This window comes from Desmodus rotundus, unplaced genomic scaffold (assembly GCF_022682495.2).
Source record: "Desmodus rotundus isolate HL8 unplaced genomic scaffold, HLdesRot8A.1 manual_scaffold_219, whole genome shotgun sequence".
In the NCBI taxonomy this organism is placed as follows: domain Eukaryota; kingdom Metazoa; phylum Chordata; class Mammalia; order Chiroptera; family Phyllostomidae; genus Desmodus; species Desmodus rotundus.
The window spans coordinates 62,714-81,758 of NW_026527279.1; the positions used below are offsets into that span (position 1 = coordinate 62,714).

The 19,045-nt window shown below is 41.5% G+C and overlaps 1 protein-coding gene across 1 annotated transcript; it reads left to right on the forward strand.

Annotated features, from left to right (window-relative positions):
• Positions 1–13,860: 13,860 nt before the first annotated feature.
• Positions 13,861–14,295, forward strand: LOC128780071 (ubiquitin-conjugating enzyme E2 D3-like). The gene has a single exon (XM_053917762.2). It carries the CDS (start codon positions 13,909–13,911, stop codon positions 14,293–14,295), a length of 387 nt encoding a protein of 128 aa, XP_053773737.1. The 5' UTR covers positions 13,861–13,908.
• Positions 14,296–19,045: the final 4,750 nt, after the last annotated feature.

The following is a 19,045-nucleotide window of genomic DNA, read 5'->3' on the forward strand; positions in this document are numbered from 1 at the left end:
TGAAGTGGGACAGCTGCTTGTGCTGGACACCGTCTTGACATGGGGTGCTCTACACATAATTCAATATACACTACAGAGGAATCGTAGACTTGTATGCTTAAAACCTGCATAATTCCAATAAGCAGTGTCTCCCCCAGCACAGGCAATTAAAAAAATAACAAAATAAGAAAACTTTCTTTCTTTGTTTCATCCTTTTCTCTACGAAAGCGTGTATTCACACCCGTGTCCTTAGAGCTCTCCTGTGACTGAGCAGCTGTTGAGGTCCTTCTGATTGCCTCATGGGCTATATACTGGAGGCTAAGGTTTTGTGATTAAGGAAAGGAGCTATCCACACCAGGAAGACAGACAAGAGAGACGCAAATGCAAACGACAATGAGATATAACCTCACCAGTCAGAATGGCCATCATCAAGAAGTCAACACAAAACGCATACTGGTGAGATTGTAGAACGAAGGCAACCCTTTGGCCCTGTGGGTCGAAATGCAGACTGGGGCACTCACTGTTGGAAACGATATTGAATTTCTTCATTAATGGGATTGCCTTTTCATCCAGATATTCCACTGCTGGGATCCTACCTGAAGAATCCTCCAACATGCGCCATGCTGTTGGTCAACACTAGAAGTGAGGAAGAACAATTAAGCAATCGGAGCCAGCAAGCGAGAGGGTCGGAAATCAAAATGCAAGAGTGGCTAAAGGCAGAGACCATTTGGGCAGGTTCTTTGTTGCTCCACGTGAAACATGAGATAGGGCTAAGGGAAAGGTGAAGATCCAGATGACTGGACCGACAGGAGAGATTTTTCAAATTGTGCTTTCATAACATTAGGGTGCAGGTTCCTGCCATGCTGGTTCCTGGGTGGCCTGAGAAAGAGGCATCTAACATCATTTTCAGGACCTTGGGAGCTTACAGGCAGCCTGCATAGTCTCTGTTTCTAACTGGATGTTTGAGTGAGGCCACATTTTCATCACGTGCTTCAACCGAAAAAATATCTTATCAATAGCTTACAATTCATACCCCAAAGAGCACCTTCAGAGTTGCAGGATTTTGTCCCTTAAGAACAGTGATCAGAAAGAGAAGGTCTGGACAAGGGAGTCTTAGCAAGTCCTCTGAACATGGTTGTTTGGCATGTTAAAGTGTGTACGCATGGGAGCATTCCTTTGGTTTACCATTCATCTCTGCAGAGCACTTCAGGCAGACACCATCAGGTGATCAGAGGTGAAATGGACTTCCAATTTTCAGTCTACCAGCTTCAGCCAAGGAATTTGGAGTGCAGATATTTTGGCTCTGGTGTTCAATATCTTCCAGTGCCCTCCCTGGTTTCATGGCAGTGTAGCTGGTTTGCAGGTGTTTCCTTTCTAAGCGCCTTCTGCCAGCATGTCACAGAGTCCGATCTGTGCTGTTTGGGGGGTCTCTTGTACTATTAGTGAGTCACGTGTGTTAATGATTTGACTTCCTATGAACAGCAAATGAACAGATACAAGAACTGACCTAAGGGAAGTAAAGTAAAGGCTAAAAGCACGTGTTAATTGTACAAAGCAGATGCAGACATAGAACTGAGTCTCACATGTGCATTTGTTTCTGAGAGCGGGAAGTAGAGACTTGAGAACTGCAGAAAGGTTTATGAGGTTAAATCAACTGATTTAAGCCCTCAATTTATTAAATGTGTTTATTTATTTTATTTAACTACAATTGGCTGGATTTTCTCCCAATCCCTCCCTGCCCAGGCAAGTCCAACCTCCCTCCCCCAACCCTAACATAACCTTTGATTTTGTCCTTGTGTCCTGTACAGTAGCTCCTATAGACCACTCTCCCCCCACTATCTCCACTCCACTTACCTGTGGCTATTGTTACCATGTCCTTAATTTCAATGTCTCCGGTTATATTTTCTTTGCTTTTTCTTTTCTTGTTATATTCCAGTTAAAAGTGAGAACCTGTGCACCTCCATGTTCGCAGCAGTACAATTTATAATAGCCAAGTACTAGAAGCAACATCAGTGCCAGTGGTAATAAGTTGATCCAAAACTATGGTACATTTACACAATGGAATGCTACACATCAGAGAGAATTCAGGAGCTGATACTCTTTGCAATGGCATGGATGGAAGTAGAGAGCAATTTGCGAAGTGAAATAAGCCAGGCTGTGAGGGAGAAATACCATTTAGGACTTTTTTTTTTTTTTTTTTGCTAATTTTATAGGATCAGTGCTGACAGCATAATGGAACAAGTCTGCTGTGTGGAATTAAAGGTTCAAGGAAGGACACTCTTACTACATGAATTATGTTTTGAATCATAATGTGTCTAATTATGTTTCCCTAGACATCCTCACTAATCCCTGTATTTTGAAACTATATCTACCACTTGGAAAGTGCATTAAAGACTATAAGATTGGCATATGTGGAATTCAATGAATACTATAAAATAACAAAGAAAGTATAAATGGAGGAATTATAACCGAAACAGAATGAGGGCTGTCGGATGGGAAGGGGCTGGGGGAATGGAAGAAGAAGCTGAAGGGAGTGGTGGAAAACACCTATGCGGGAATCTTGGACACAGATAAGAGTGTGGAGAAGGGCAGAGGGAAGGGGGGCTGGAGTTGGGAGCAGGAGTGGAAAGGGGGAAAGGTGTGAACGGCTGTAGTAGGAGAAAGAACACTCCAAATGTCCATTTAAAAAACTAGTCCCTTCAAAACATCTTGGCCAATACCTGGGAGTGTTCCCTTCCCTCCTCACTGAATCTACCAAAGAACTCTATCCACAGGAAGAACACATTGTGTCCTGCCTCCCTACCCTATGTCAGGCTCTTAAGTAATCCAAGAAATTATTGCTAGGAAGGTGTCCACACTGTTACTGGACCATCACTGAAAATTAGTTTCATTCAGGTAACACGTCCACAGTCATTTGGATAATGGTTCACTTCACTCAGGTCATCGTGGAGGCCAGTTCATGGAATCCAAGAAATTTGAAGAAAGCCTGTCACTTCTACTTTAGTGAATGAGATGCATATGTAGATACACATCATCCAGGGTAGTGAGAGAAGCAATTGTCAGAAGCAGCTATGGCTGCTGGGAACTATTCTGTGAGTCCAACTGGGAGAAAAAGTTTAACCTTCCCTTTATTATAATGACACGCTACCTAATGCTTTCATGAACTTTAACGGTATTGCACCAGAAAGGATAGACCAGTTTCTTGTAGTCTTAAGCATTGACAAAACTATAATTCAAATCTTAGCTACCAGGTAACCCAAATAGAATTTAATCACATAATGCTCTCTATTGGACACCTTGATGAGTAATATATACACACAAGTATATAATCCTTAGTTAGGTCTACACATACATTCTTTCAAAAATAAATTTATGGTGTTTTGAAAAGAATTTCATGCACTATCTGTATAGAAAACATTCAGAAAAACGTTTGTTTACACTATGTCTTGACTGGATATATTTTTCACATTTCAGAAATGTGTAGTTTTAAAGCAAGCAATAAGAGAAAATGAGAAAACATCAGTAGTAAATAACTTTGTTCTTCTGCAGTCCTATTTAATATTTCCATCTATTATTCATTATAAAACAATAAAGAGTGTTTGAAAATCACATGTCACTAAGAAATAACTTGGTCTGGACTAACACATATATAGACATTCAATGAAATATGAACTTACCTGTGAGGAGAAATATCTAGGGAAATTAGAAGAAAGATATTTCTATGTACTGCTTTCCTTTCTCCCATTACACCAACACACAGCCATGCAATTTATTGCACCCTAGGAGTAAGCAAAACAGTCAATACCCTGTGGGACTGATCCTATATTTCACCAATTCTGTGGGATATCTAAGACCTTATCATCACAATAATGGTTACAGTACGGCAGTGGTAAGTGTTATGTGTGTCATCCGAGTTGTGCTCATTCAGCCCATGTTAGATTTATTCCCAGTAAATGTCAGTGCTAGAAAGTGTACATTTTTCTTTTCCACTGACAAGTTCCTGACAATAAATTCTATGGCTCGTACGATAGCAAACAAATCATGACAGGGTCTTCATTCTTGTAAAGCTATGAAGACTATCACATAGTTCAATTGACTTGTCACGCAGCATCACAATACTGCTTCTATATGTGTATTTCACGTGGCAACATCAAGATAATGCTTCAATCGAAGGATTTCGTGAAAATGAGAGACTTTTTAAAACATCTGAGGCCCTTGGCTTACGTATGATAATTTAATGTCATGTAATTTCTTGAATTGGTAAGAAAAGGACAGGCTGCTCTTTATGATCTAAGCATCATTTCAGGGTCATGTAGTAACGCGCCAAATCTGCAATTCCCATTGCTGCACTTCCAACTGGTATGTCCATTCTTGTGTGTAACCATCTCTTTCCTTCTTTCAGAGAGACTCTCGAGGCTACTGTTGATCACTTCTGACAGAGAGTAGAAACCAGAGTAGGCGCGGTGTCATATAATGAGAGGATACAGAGAACTGATTGAAAGCCCCTGTCTTCCATACTTGGAAACCACTTATCTAGGGTCACTTAACAGGAAAAAAAAAAAAAGCATAGAGGGTTCACTGTTTATAAAATATTGAATAGAATAATACACTTTTCCTTTATATCTCCCTCCAAACATATTAATAATATTACAAATCCTTTTTTAAAAAACATTTTGGTTTTTTTAGAGAAAGAAACGTCCATATGAAAGAGAAACATTTATCACTTGCCCCTCATTCCCATCCCACGTGGGCACCAAACGAGCAACCCAGGAATGTGCTCTATGGGAATCAAACCTGAAACGTCTTACTTTCTAGTGTGAGGCCCAGCCAACTGAGCCACACCTGTGAGAACCACACGTCTCTGACATCTGCACTGTGGTGAAGAAGAATAGGGACTTTGGAGGCACTCAGGACTGGCTTTATCACTGTCTAGTATTCAGCTTTGAATAGTTTGTATCTCTTAGAATCCCGAGGTACTGATTTGTAAAATAAAATAAAGCATAGTTCCCCCAAGAAATGGTCCTGAAGTCTCAACAAGAACATGCTCTTTTAAAACTATAAGTATCCACCCAAAAATGCTAGACTGTACAGAAGTAATAATAAATATTTCCTCTCTGAAGAAATTTCAGTCCTGTTTGAAAGACACTCCAGTCACCTCTGGCCATGACACAGGCCTAGGTAGATGCACTTCTTCTCCTCACAACCAGAACAAGGACAAGAACAAATTTAACAAGAACAAGGAACCACAACAGCCCGAATATGGAAGTGTAGGGAAGTCCAACAACAAGGAGTTCAAAAGAAACATTCAATCATACCTGAAGGATGAGTAGAAGTGGGAAGTATGACAGGAGAGGACTTGCTGCAAGGCAGCGGCTGAAGTTTGGTGTCCACAAGGTGGCATATGCAGAGCCCGTGGACTCACATTCGCTTGCAAATAAACCAAGAGCAACGATGTGGGAAGGGAAACAGACCGTGGGAGAAAAGGTGCCAGGGCACGCAAATAAAGCCTCAAACATCTAACTGAAAACACCTGTGAGGGTTTTCTCGGTGGAAAGAACTCTCATCCTCACAGAAGACTTCCCGCAGAGACCCACGTAGTCCTACAACTTATACACCAAGTACTGACCTTGCAATCATCACCAGAAGAGATTGGTTTGCTCGTGGATAGCAGGGCAAATGACTGAAAGTCACCAGAGATCTGGGTAAGCACCATTGTTCCCTCTCAGACCCGCCACAACACACAGCTCACAGGACAGCAACGCGGGTTTCCCTGGTGAACCAGTAAGCCTCTCCCCATTTCTACATAAGAGGCACTCTGAAACAAATATAAAAATGGCCCAAATGAAGGAAGAGATCAAAGCTCCTGGAAAAATAGAGCTAAGTGATTAATGGTTAGCCAACCTATCAGAGTCACAGTTCAAAACGCTGGTCATCGGCATGCTCACAGAATTGGCTCAGTAGGGTCACAAAATAGAGGAAGAAATGCAGGATAGGAAAAGAGAAATAGAGGAAAAATGTTCAGGGAACCAACACTGATGGGAAGGACAGCGGGACTCAGATGAACAAGTTTGGAGCACAAAGAAGAAATACTCCTTCAAGCAGAACAGAATGAAGAAACAACTATTCAACACAATGAGGAGAGGCTTAGGAACGTCCAGGAAAATCTTAAATGTTGCAGCATTAGAATCCTACCGGTGGCCGAAGGAAAGAAAGAAGAACAATATATTGAAAAATTCTTGGAAAAACGAATGATGGAGAACTTCCCCAATGTGGCACTAGGAAGAGCCTTGCAGGAAGCCCAGGAAGCCCAGAGAGTCCCAGACAGTTGTACCGAAATAGAAACAACCAGGAGAAATCACAATTGCATTACCCAAGATGAAAGATAAGGAGAGAATCTGAGAAGCTGCAAGACGTAAGGAGACAGTTACATGCAAAGGAATCCCCAAAAGACTGTCAGCTGATTTCTCCACAGAACCATTGCACGCAAGAAAGGGCTGGAAAGAAGTATCCCAAGTCATGAAATGCAAGGACCTCCATCCAAGATTGTTCTATCCAGCAAAGCTGTCCTTTAGAACGCTAGGGCAAATAAACTGTTGCCCAGACAAGCTCAAGTTAAAGGAGTTCATCATCACCAAGCCCTTATTATATGAAAAGCTACAGAAACTTCCCTAAGAAAAAAGAAGGTAAAAAATGTGAATAAAATGGCAGCAAATTCACATCTAAAGAGGACCTAACCTTAAAGGCAAAAATAAAACCACACTACGCAGACAATTCGAACAGGAACAGAATTGCAGAAACGGAGGTAATATGGAGGGTTATTAGCGGGAGCGGGTGGACCGACAAGGGGGGAAAAGGTACATGGAATAAGAAACATTAATGATAGGCACAAAATAGACCGGGGGAGGTAAGGGTAGTACAGGAAGATGAATGGGAATGACCTTACTGATACAGGAAACCTTAGGCAGCGAGGACACAGTACCCCTGGTTATTTTTCTTCTATGACGGTTTTCTGTCTTCCTCACTGGTTTCCACTCTTTCTACCCCTAACTCTATGCTCTCATCAAAGTCAGTTTTTTCTTTATTTTAACTTCAAATCTTAATTTTTATTTTTTAGGCATAAAACATGATTTTCATAAAAATCTTCTATTAGGTTGAATTTTTAATATATATTTATTTAATTTTATGTTTATTCAGTGAAAATTGACTGCATTTTCTCCCCGTCTCTCCACCTCAGGCTAGGGAGTCCCACATCCCTAACCCACCTCAACCCTCCTCCTTGATTTTCTTCTTGTGTATTTTATAGTAGCTCCTATAGACCACTCTCCCCACCATCCGCACCCTCCTCCCCTCTCACTATTGCTACATTGTTCTTAATGTGAATGTCTCCGTTTTTATTTTGGTTCCTTTTTTCCTCAGTTGATTATGTTGTACTTAAAGGTGAGATCACTTGGCATTTCTCCCTCACAGCCTGGCTTATTTCACTTAGCATAATGCTGTCCAGTTCTATCCATACCATGGCAAAGTGTATGAGCTCCTTATCTCTCCCTTCTGCGCTGAGTTCCATTGTGTAAATATACTAGAGCTTTTGGATACACTCATTGGCTGATGGGCACCTAGGTAGCCTCCAGGACTGGGCTATTGTAAATCATGGTGCTAAGGACATGGTGGTGTATTTGAATAATGGAAAAAATCCTCTCTTGTGATCTTTACCTGACGTCCCAACTTCTGGTTTTCTCTAAAAGACCCACACCACATCACCACTAGGAGGAGCCCTGGGAATTATGTAGTCTAACAACTGTCTTTCACACATAACAGGTATTGAAAGTTAATTAATTTGTGTGGGCTCTGTTACTCCGGCAGTATTGTCTCAGTTAGGTCTAACTACTTTTTATGAACATTGAGTCCTTGCAGTTTGGCTTTGTTTGCCAACTATTTTGATTGTATGAGCATGTACGTGCATGTATGCTTGTGTATTCCATTGGTTTGGGGTTTGCATTGAAATAAAACTTATTTGCTGATTATTACCTGATGAATTCACTGGGTCGGAATCAGGCTTATGCTTTAGACCACACTTACCATTTGGTTCATCCTAAGATCTGTTGTCTGAATTAAACCTTGTAGTATAAGACAGAGTTCTATAACTTCTCCTTAGTACCCCCTGCCTATTACTGTGTTTTGGAAACTTTTTCACTTACTTAAACAGGACCTAGGAGTATAAGGAGCAATGCTAGAAAAGTCCGCGTTTTCTCAAGGCTTGGAAAGTGAAATGTTATGCTTCTGTAGATTATAAAGTTGAAATGTATATTTCCTAGGCTTTGGCCCTTTTCACATTCCATCTGTTAATATTCACGACTCTCTCCATGTATCTACAAGTTGTTGTAACAAGGAAGTGCTTACGCTTCAAGACCTCCCACGTTTGAAGCACTCTAGCAAGCAAGTCATTAGGTCTTATGTATTTATATATATGAAGTATATTCAAATGATCTTTGACTAGGGCTTCCCATACATTACCAATGCAGTATGTTTTATAAGTCATATTATAAGGAGCTGGCCACAATAGTTATAAATTGTAGAAGAAAGACAACGATCCTATATAAATTTTGTGTTTTTCATTTTACTGTCTTGACGTGATTACTCTCCATATTTTTGACATATATTTTCCCCCTCTGTCATGAATGAGTATTATGCAAAAGCTGCATTTCTTCCCTGCATTAAAGCACTCTACTGTTCATTTTTTCCTGGAGTATTAACTGCTATCTAGGGATATTTCGCTGGCCTATTCTGAGTTCTTTTTTCCCCGTAATAACGCATACGATATGATCAGGAAATGTAAAAAGGAAGAACAACGCAATTTTCCACCAATGTTTATGGAAAGATGTGAAAACTCTGAGCAGGGTTAATGAGAGTACTTACTGAATGGAAAAACACTAGAATAATGATTTTCAAAATTTTGGTCTTTAATATTTATGGGCTGTTATTTAATTCATCAAAAATACTTAACCCTTTACTTTCGGAGGCCCTCATTCACCCATTTCCATTAAGTATGTGAACTTTTTATACACAAAACCACCTACACTTGGAAAAGGAACATACTCTAGTTGGTTCAAATGGTCATTTTAAAAATTTCTATTAATCTTAAGAGTACTTCACCATATGCTATGCCTGCTGTGTCTACTTATATTTCATTCTCATAGTTAACTAAAGGGGTGAATTAAGTTTTACTTCCCTAGAGTGTACAATTTATTTCATCCAATGATTTATTGATCCTAGAAGTTGGTTCTATGTGCATGCCACCTATGATTTATGATTCCTTACTGATAGGTTATCCCTTGACCTTAGAGTAGATGGGAGCTTTACTACTTGTCATTACTTTTTAGTCACTTTATAGTATGAAAGGCAGGTTTTATCCTTTCTGATATTAACCAAAGTCCATATTTCCAAGTTCGTCACAATAAATACATTATATTTCCATTACTGAGAACATGCTTGGAACTGTTATTGGTGCAAACTGCACATTGAGTTTGGTTTTTTCTGCCTAGAATACTCTTCAAGTTCTCAGGTTTCATAGGCAAATGCTTGCCGTTTTACAATTTCATGAAGCAGAATTAATTAGCGCCAGATTAACAGAGTTTTGAATATACTCGATTCATATAGCCGGAAAGAATGAGCAAAGGTAGTCGCAGCTATGTCTTCCATTTTAAGGAAAGACGTGAGTGTTTCTAATAAATAACACACGGGGTGAAGTGTTAAAACTAAGAAGATAGTTGTAAACATATTTCTCTACATCCCGAGTAGAGAGGAAACCAGCAGTTCCAGAAAGGAAGAAAAATACATAAAGAATACTCTTACGGAGTGTATTTTAACTAAAGCAAGAACAGATTGCAGGAGGAGACAATGTGACACACTTACATTTACATAGAAATACTGTTATGCAAAGGAAAAAGTTAAGGTAGTATGCAGAGCCTAGATGCGTGAAAATATTCTGGATTTCATGTAGCATGAGAAGGCCATGGTTCACATGGCCTTTTCAAGTGTGAAAGCCACGGACAGACCGTTGCAACACGGAGACTAAAAGATTTCCCCTGACAGGTTTGTTCACTGGTGTCTTAACCTTCCTGGGACATCTGAAAGTTGTATTGTAATATTCAGCAACTAATCTGGTAGGAGAATGTGAGCAACAAATCCCAAGGCTCATAAACTCTCTCAGGCTCTGTACCTGTGCTGCATTTTAATGTGATCTCACGCTACTTTCTGCATCAGTAAATCTGACGCACCAGATTGTATTCTCTTTAGCCGTGCATTAGCATGACTGCCTTCTGAATATGAACTTGGAGTGAACATGACTTCACCTTGGCGTCATGCTTGCTTTGCTTCAATTAAATTCATTGCTCACCCAGTTTCAATTACCTGCGAAACATCTTTTAAGGCCGTATTATTAATGAATGGCATGTTTGAAGGCAGCAAAACCTATTTTTAAATAGAGTGTGTTATGCACATATATTTCCCTACTCTGGCTTGGCAGTAGATCGGAAGAGGAAAAGTTAAAGGATATAATAAATCATTCTAACAGGAGAAATCATTGTTACTTGCCTTTTCAATATTCACCATCACGACATCCCTTCCTTATTGTTGTCAGAAGGCATCTTTTGCATGGAGAAAACACTTTAAGGGTTTCAGAACCGAAGTGGAATTGATCTAGCCCAAATAGGGCAAAGTGTTTCTCAATTTCATGGTCCATATTATAGACATGAGGGGCCATGTGATTCCCGTCTGCAACTCAGGGCACAGAATGCAGTATGCCCGGGTCACCTTTAGAAAAACGGTTTCTTTACCCATGAAAAAGGAAAGCCAAGGTTTCTCCAGTTTCTTGTCTCCCGTTCAACTGCGTGCAATGCTATGCTGTGTCTGCATTTCTGCAGCCATATCGAGACCAATAGGGAAGCCAAGGGACACCAAGCTATACAGTTAAGCCACGTCAGAAGCGTCAACAGCAATTATGTAGTTTCTTCCCTTTCTTGTCTGTCCAAAAGTAACACTATGCTACCGACTTCAGCATTTATTGTTTGCATTATATTGCTTCTTACTCACACAGAATGTATTGCAAGTTGAGCCATGCCGTACGTTCTTCAACATAACAACTTAGGTTTTCCCTCAATAATAAGCAAAGTATAAATCCCATGGATTAAAACAAACACATATCTCTTACTTCTGAGTCTTCCAGTTATCTACGATATTCTTTAGTCTCCTCATCTGATCTTGGCTTGACTTTTGGTGGAAGGTAGACCTGAGGATTGAGTGAGGTGTTTTCCCGTATGGAAGCCAAGAATGAATGTGTATCCATTACATACAACATACTTTTGTAGGCAGCTGTTCCAACCTAATGAGGACTGCCAGTAATTAGCATAGCTTCAGGATTTGGACATCACAACTGATGTCTTGCCATTGATGGAGAAAGTCACATGCCCAAGATAATCAATAGAGTAGGGAAATAGGTTCTCGAAGCAGTAAGGGGTAAAGGGGAGAGTAGCGTATTCTCTGCATATAATTTACCACAAGTAATATTAACTATGGATTATTAGGTTGCATAATTAGTTGTATTCATTTTTATTGCTACTAAATGTAATATTATTAAATAATAAGACATTTATTTTGCTTTTTGTCTTTAAAGATATTTGTAATTCCACTTTAGAGAGAGGAAATGAGGGACAGAAACAGGCAAGCATGGTTGTCTCTCAGGCGCCTCCCATGACGACATAGCCCACAGACCAGGCATGTGCCCTTCCTAGGAGTTGAACACCCAACCCATTGGTGTACAGGACGGCACTACCACCAACAGAGCTACACACTCTTGGGCTCCCTTCCCTTTAGGCTTAGTAAATTTTTTGCACACCAGGCGCTAGAGAAGTCTTTTCCGAAACAGAAAATATTCACATCATATTTACTTAAAGTTCTTCCAGGTTACTTACAGTGTATGGAATAAAATCAAAACTTCATCAGTTCATCTGAAAGTCTGTTCACAACCTCAACATTGCCTTCTTGGCTTTAGGCATTCTTCAAACCACACATTTTTCAATGCACCAAAGTGCATTTAATTCCTGGAAATAGTCATGCTTTCTGTCACAGCAGGCCTTTCACATCTGCTTGTTCTCCTGGCTCAGTTATAATCTTTCCATTTTTGCTTCCTCCCCTTTTCTCTTGCCTAATTTCTTCTCACCCCTCCTACCTAACTGCCAGTGATCATGCCTGACTCAGATCAGATAGAACTCCCTCAAGAGTCTCCTTTGATCCTTGGCCTTCTTATAGCCATGGATTCTAAATATGGTTTTTAGGATTGTAGCATGCCATTTTAATGACGTAAATACATGTCACCGTGTTTTCCTCTTCCTCCATCAGACCATGAATGCCTTTAATTCGGAGATCATATCATATTTATCTTTGCACCTAACATAGATGCTCCACACCCTGTTCAGTAAATTAGTGGTGATCATTATAGATATCAATTGCATCTAAATCTCATGCTCCTGTGAGGGGTGGTACCAAGAGTGAAATAAATCGTGCCCTCCACCCCTTCGCAACGATTTCTATAGGTTGAACAAAATGCAAGCTTTGAAATTGAATTGAAAGAAAAGCCCCAAACAGTACAATGAAATCCAAAGTGTGTGTAGAAAAGCAGCCATGCCTGGACAGTGGGTAACTAAGTAGATTAATGGTGTGCACAGAAGCTCCTGGTCATTTTACATATCTACTGGTGGAGCTAACCTACTCTTCTCTGCCCCTGGCATTTCACACTGTAATCCGAAGCAAAGATTGGCAATCAATGGGGTGAGAATCTTGAGAGTGTGGCCGCAATACATTGTCCTTCAATAGACTCTGAAACTTGTTGTTCTCTCCTGACATATCAAACCTATGCACATGTCATGTGTGAGAAACAGCATTTGATTTTGATGACAAACTCCTAAAGTATCCCCTGGGAGCTGGCGTTAGGTCCTGCACCTCCTCGATAAATTGTGATGTACATAGGAGAACACCCATCAGCAGTGTGACCAGGAGCAGAAAAGGCAGCCAATATTGTAGTGCTTTTTCCAGTGTATTCCTCTTTTCGTTGTAAAATATCACAGGGGACTCCCTTGCCTGACATGCTTCCTTATTCTTTACAGAGGACTAGAACCATTTTTTTTTTTGATACAAGTTCACTTTTTACTTATTTGTTTGTTTGTTTATATCTTTATTTTATAGACAGCTCCAATAAGTTGCTATAACATTATGACTATAGAATTATTGTTATAACAATGACTCCCTCTCATTCAGGCCCTCTGTCTTTCCTGACCTTGCTACCACTGACTTGCTGATGTCTTCAGCTGGCCCTTGTGATGTCACAGAGCATGTTCCATACTGCCAGGGAAACGCAGGACCGTTTGGGGCAGGCCTGAAGAAAGAGTAGTGGCAGGCCGGTAGGAGCGGTTGGCACTGTAGAAGGGAGGCCTTGCGTCCTGGCAGCTCAGTTTGGGCTTTAGACACTGAGCAGCCGACAGTAGCAGAGGAGGAAGTGATGGAAGAAGCATGGATGGAGGAGCCAGAGGTGCAGCAGGAGGAGGTACAGGAGCCAAGGATTGAGGATCCAGGGACGAGCGGAGCACAGGTGAGCAGGAGCCCCTCAGGTCTTGCTGGTCCAGGTGAGTCCGCAACTCGCCTTCAACCCGCCGCCATTACACAGCCCACAGCCCGGCTCCAGCTCTTACCCACCGACCTTGGGGGGTTGGCTGTGCCTCTAAACATGGTCTTCGTAAATCACGCCCCACTAACCCATCGTCTCCCCTGACCCTTTGTCCCTGTCAGGATATCCGGACCATCCCTGCTCCGTTTGACATATCCACCGCTCTGAGGCGACTGCACAAGGAACTGACAGACATCACAAACGACCCCCCGCCCATGTGCTTCGCGGGGCCGGTGGACCACAGCATGTTCACATGGAAGGGGACCATTATGGGTCCCGCCGACAGCCCCTACGAGGGTGGGCTGTTCCGCCTGAACATACAATTCCCACCCAATTACCCCTTCAGGCCGCCGCTTATTTACTTCACAACCCCGATCTACCACCCCAATATCAACCGAAGGGGATATATCTGTGTAGATATTCTCAGGTCCCAGTGGTCTCCTATACTGACCATATCCAAACTCTTGCTATCCATCACCTCCATGCTATGTGACCCCAACCCCAACGACCCCTTTGTTCCGTCCATTGGGAGAATGTACTTACAGGACAGGGATGCCTTTGATACCATGGCCCGAGCTTGGACCAAGAAATATGCTAGGTGAATGAGGGACAAATGATAACCCCTCACCTCAATAAAACACCTGGCTTTTGAATGGGCTGTTCTTTGACTACTTTCTGGGAGGCATCCTTTCCAATATCACATGTGACACATTAGAGTGTGTGGAGGCTGGAGGGAAGCCGTGGGTGGCGTGGGTGTGAGAGGTGAGGGGGAAGGGGGCATGCTTGGGAAATGGGGTAGCGGGAAAGAGGCCAGTTCCAATAAACATTTTACTGAAGGCCTTCTTTCCTCCTTAGGGATAGGAAATGTAGAACAACAGTGTGGTGGGCTTAGCAGGAGTACTTTAGAACTGACAATGGCGGGGACCACTGGATGAAGATTAGGAAGTTCATAAGGTATCTTTTTCATTCTGAGGCACCTGTGTGTTTAGGGGTTTGCTTTGGCAGAAGTGAACGGCAACCCATAGCCTCTACTACCAGCCCTGCATTTAACTGCAGAAACATTAAGTGGATGAGGAGTTGTCACAAAAAGAAAACTGTGTTTTGTTGCAAGAATTCTCCACCCTCAGTCATCAATGCCCACCTTTTTGACATATATGCCTCCCTGCACACTCTGGATTGCACCCCAATTTCCAGCACATGCCCACATGTTGACAATAGCTCACATGTACAAGCTGCCCTAGTGCCTGCCCATCAGTAGATGAGTGGTAAGTGCACACAATGCAATAAATAGTACATGCCAATCTGTCCCCTTGCGACAGTGTGCATGGACCTGAGGAACATTATGCTCAGTGAAATAAGCCAGTCAGAGGAAGACAGATACCAAACAATCTCACTAATTTGGAGAATGAAATGAACAAACTGAACTAACAAGGCTGATTGGGACAGGCACCTAGGAGAGCTGGCCAACAGGTGTCAGAGCAGGGAGGTTGTGCCTGCTGGGTGGGGAAGGGGAAGGGATTAAGAAAAACCATCCCAGATAACAGTAAGGGTTAGACCTGAGGGAAAGGAGGAGGGGCGATGCAAAAGAAGGGTGTGAAGTGGGACAGCTGCTTGTGCTGGACACCGTCTTGACATGGGGTGCTCTACACATAATTCAATATACACTACAGAGGAATCGTAGACTTGTATGCTTAAAACCTGCATAATTCCAATAAGCAGTGTCTCCCCCAGCACAGGCAATTAAAAAAATAACAAAATAAGAAAACTTTCTTTCTTTGTTTCATCCTTTTCTCTACGAAAGCGTGTATTCACACCCGTGTCCTTAGAGCTCTCCTGTGACTGAGCAGCTGTTGAGGTCCTTCTGATTGCCTCATGGGGTATATACTGGAGGCTAAGGTTTTGTGATTAAGGAAAGGAGCTATCCACACCAGGAAGACAGACAAGAGAGACGCAAATGCAAACGACAATGAGATATAACCTCACCAGTCAGAATGGCCATCATCAAGAAGTCAACACAAAACGCATACTGGTGAGATTGTAGAACGAAGGCAACCCTTTGGCCCTGTGGGTCGAAATGCAGACTGGGGCACTCACTGTTGGAAACGATATTGAATTTCTTCATTAATGGGATTGCCTTTTCATCCAGATATTCCACTGCTGGGATCCTACCTGAAGAATCCTCCAACATGCGCCATGCTGTTGGTCAACACTAGAAGTGAGGAAGAACAATTAAGCAATCGGAGCCAGCAAGCGAGAGGGTCGGAAATCAAAATGCAAGAGTGGCTAAAGGCAGAGACCATTTGGGCAGGTTCTTTGTTGCTCCACGTGAAACATGAGATAGGGCTAAGGGAAAGGTGAAGATCCAGATGACTGGACCGACAGGAGAGATTTTTCAAATTGTGCTTTCATAACATTAGGGTGCAGGTTCCTGCCATGCTGGTTCCTGGGTGGCCTGAGAAAGAGGCATCTAACATCATTTTCAGGACCTTGGGAGCTTACAGGCAGCCTGCATAGTCTCTGTTTCTAACTGGATGTTTGAGTGAGGCCACATTTTCATCACGTGCTTCAACCGAAAAAATATCTTATCAATAGCTTACAATTCATACCCCAAAGAGCACCTTCAGAGTTGCAGGATTTTGTCCCTTAAGAACAGTGATCAGAAAGAGAAGGTCTGGACAAGGGAGTCTTAGCAAGTCCTCTGAACATGGTTGTTTGGCATGTTAAAGTGTGTACGCATGGGAGCATTCCTTTGGTTTACCATTCATCTCTGCAGAGCACTTCAGGCAGACACCATCAGGTGATCAGAGGTGAAATGGACTTCCAATTTTCAGTCTACCAGCTTCAGCCAAGGAATTTGGAGTGCAGATATTTTGGCTCTGGTGTTCAATATCTTCCAGTGCCCTCCCTGGTTTCATGGCAGTGTAGCTGGTTTGCAGGTGTTTCCTTTCTAAGCGCCTTCTGCCAGCATGTCACAGAGTCCGATCTGTGCTGTTTGGGGGGTCTCTTGTACTATTAGTGAGTCACGTGTGTTAATGATTTGACTTCCTATGAACAGCAAATGAACAGATACAAGAACTGACCTAAGGGAAGTAAAGTAAAGGCTAAAAGCACGTGTTAATTGTACAAAGCAGATGCAGACATAGAACTGAGTCTCACATGTGCATTTGTTTCTGAGAGCGGGAAGTAGAGACTTGAGAACTGCAGAAAGGTTTATGAGGTTAAATCAACTGATTTAAGCCCTCAATTTATTAAATGTGTTTATTTATTTTATTTAACTACAATTGGCTGGATTTTCTCCCAATCCCTCCCTGCCCAGGCAAGTCCAACCTCCCTCCCCCAACCCTAACATAACCTTTGATTTTGTCCTTGTGTCCTGTACAGTAGCTCCTATAGACCACTCTCCCCCCACTATCTCCACTCCACTTACCTGTGGCTATTGTTACCATGTCCTTAATTTCAATGTCTCCGGTTATATTTTCTTTGCTTTTTCTTTTCTTGTTATATTCCAGTTAAAAGTGAGAACCTGTGCACCTCCATGTTCGCAGCAGTACAATTTATAATAGCCAAGTACTAGAAGCAACATCAGTGCCAGTGGTAATAAGTTGATCCAAAACTATGGTACATTTACACAATGGAATGCTACACATCAGAGAGAATTCAGGAGCTGATACTCTTTGCAATGGCATGGATGGAAGTAGAGAGCAATTTGCGAAGTGAAATAAGCCAGGCTGTGAGGGAGAAATACCATTTAGGACTTTTTTTTTTTTTTTTTGCTAATTTTATAGGATCAGTGCTGACAGCATAATGGAACAAGTCTGCTGTGTGGAATTAAAGGTTCAAGGAAGGACACTCTTACTACATGAATTATGTTTTGAATCATAATGTGTCTAATTATGTTTCCCTAGACATCCTCACTAATCCCTGTATTTTGAAACTATATCTACCACTTGGAAAGTGCATTAAAGACTATAAGATTGGCATATGTGGAATTCAATGAATACTATAAAATAACAAAGAAAGTATAAATGGAGGAATTATAACCGAAACAGAATGAGGGCTGTCGGATGGGAAGGGGCTGGGGGAATGGAAGAAGAAGCTGAAGGGAGTGGTGGAAAACACCTATGCGGGAATCTTGGACACAGATAAGAGTGTGGAGAAGGGCAGAGGGAAGGGGGGCTGGAGTTGGGAGCAGGAGTGGAAAGGGGGAAAGGTGTGAACGGCTGTAGTAGGAGAAAGAACACTCCAAATGTCCATTTAAAAAACTAGTCCCTTCAAAACATCTTGGCCAATACCTGGGAGTGTTCCCTTCCCTCCTCACTGAATCTACCAAAGAACTCTATCCACAGGAAGAACACATTGTGTCCTGCCTCCCTACCCTATGTCAGGCTCTTAAGTAATCCAAGAAATTATTGCTAGGAAGGTGTCCACACTGTTACTGGACCATCACTGAAAATTAGTTTCATTCAGGTAACACGTCCACAGTCATTTGGATAATGGTTCACTTCACTCAGGTCATCGTGGAGGCCAGTTCATGGAATCCAAGAAATTTGAAGAAAGCCTGTCACTTCTACTTTAGTGAATGAGATGCATATGTAGATACACATCATCCAGGGTAGTGAGAGAAGCAATTGTCAGAAGCAGCTATGGCTGCTGGGAACTATTCTGTGAGTCCAACTGGGAGAAAAAGTTTAACCTTCCCTTTATTATAATGACACGCTACCTAATGCTTTCATGAACTTTAACGGTATTGCACCAGAAAGGATAGACCAGTTTCTTGTAGTCTTAAGCATTGACAAAACTATAATTCAAATCTTAGCTACCAGGTAACCCAAATAGAATTTAATCACATAATGCTCTCTATTGGACACCTTGATGAGTAATATATACACACAAGTATATAATCCTTAGTTAGGTCTACACATACATTCTTTCAAAAATAAATTTATGGTGTTTTGAAAAGAATTTCATGCACTATCTGTATAGAAAACATTCAGAAAAACGTTTGTTTACACTATGTCTTGACTGGATATATTTTTCACATTTCAGAAATGTGTAGTTTTAAAGCAAGCAATAAGAGAAAATGAGAAAACATCAGTAGTAAATAACTTTGTTCTTCTGCAGTCCTATTTAATATTTCCATCTATTATTCATTATAAAACAATAAAGAGTGTTTGAAAATCACATGTCACTAAGAAATAACTTGCTCTGGACTAACACATATATAGACATTCAATGAAATATGAACTTACCTGTGAGGAGAAATATCTAGGGAAATTAGAAGAAAGATATTTCTATGTACTGCTTTCCTTTCTCCCATTACACCAACACACAGCCATGCAATTTATTGCACCC

Coding starts and splice junctions, on each gene's coding strand:
- LOC128780071 (XM_053917762.2), top strand. CDS start 13,909: ATGTGCTTCGCGGGGCCGGTGGACCACAGCATGTTCACATGGAAGGGG.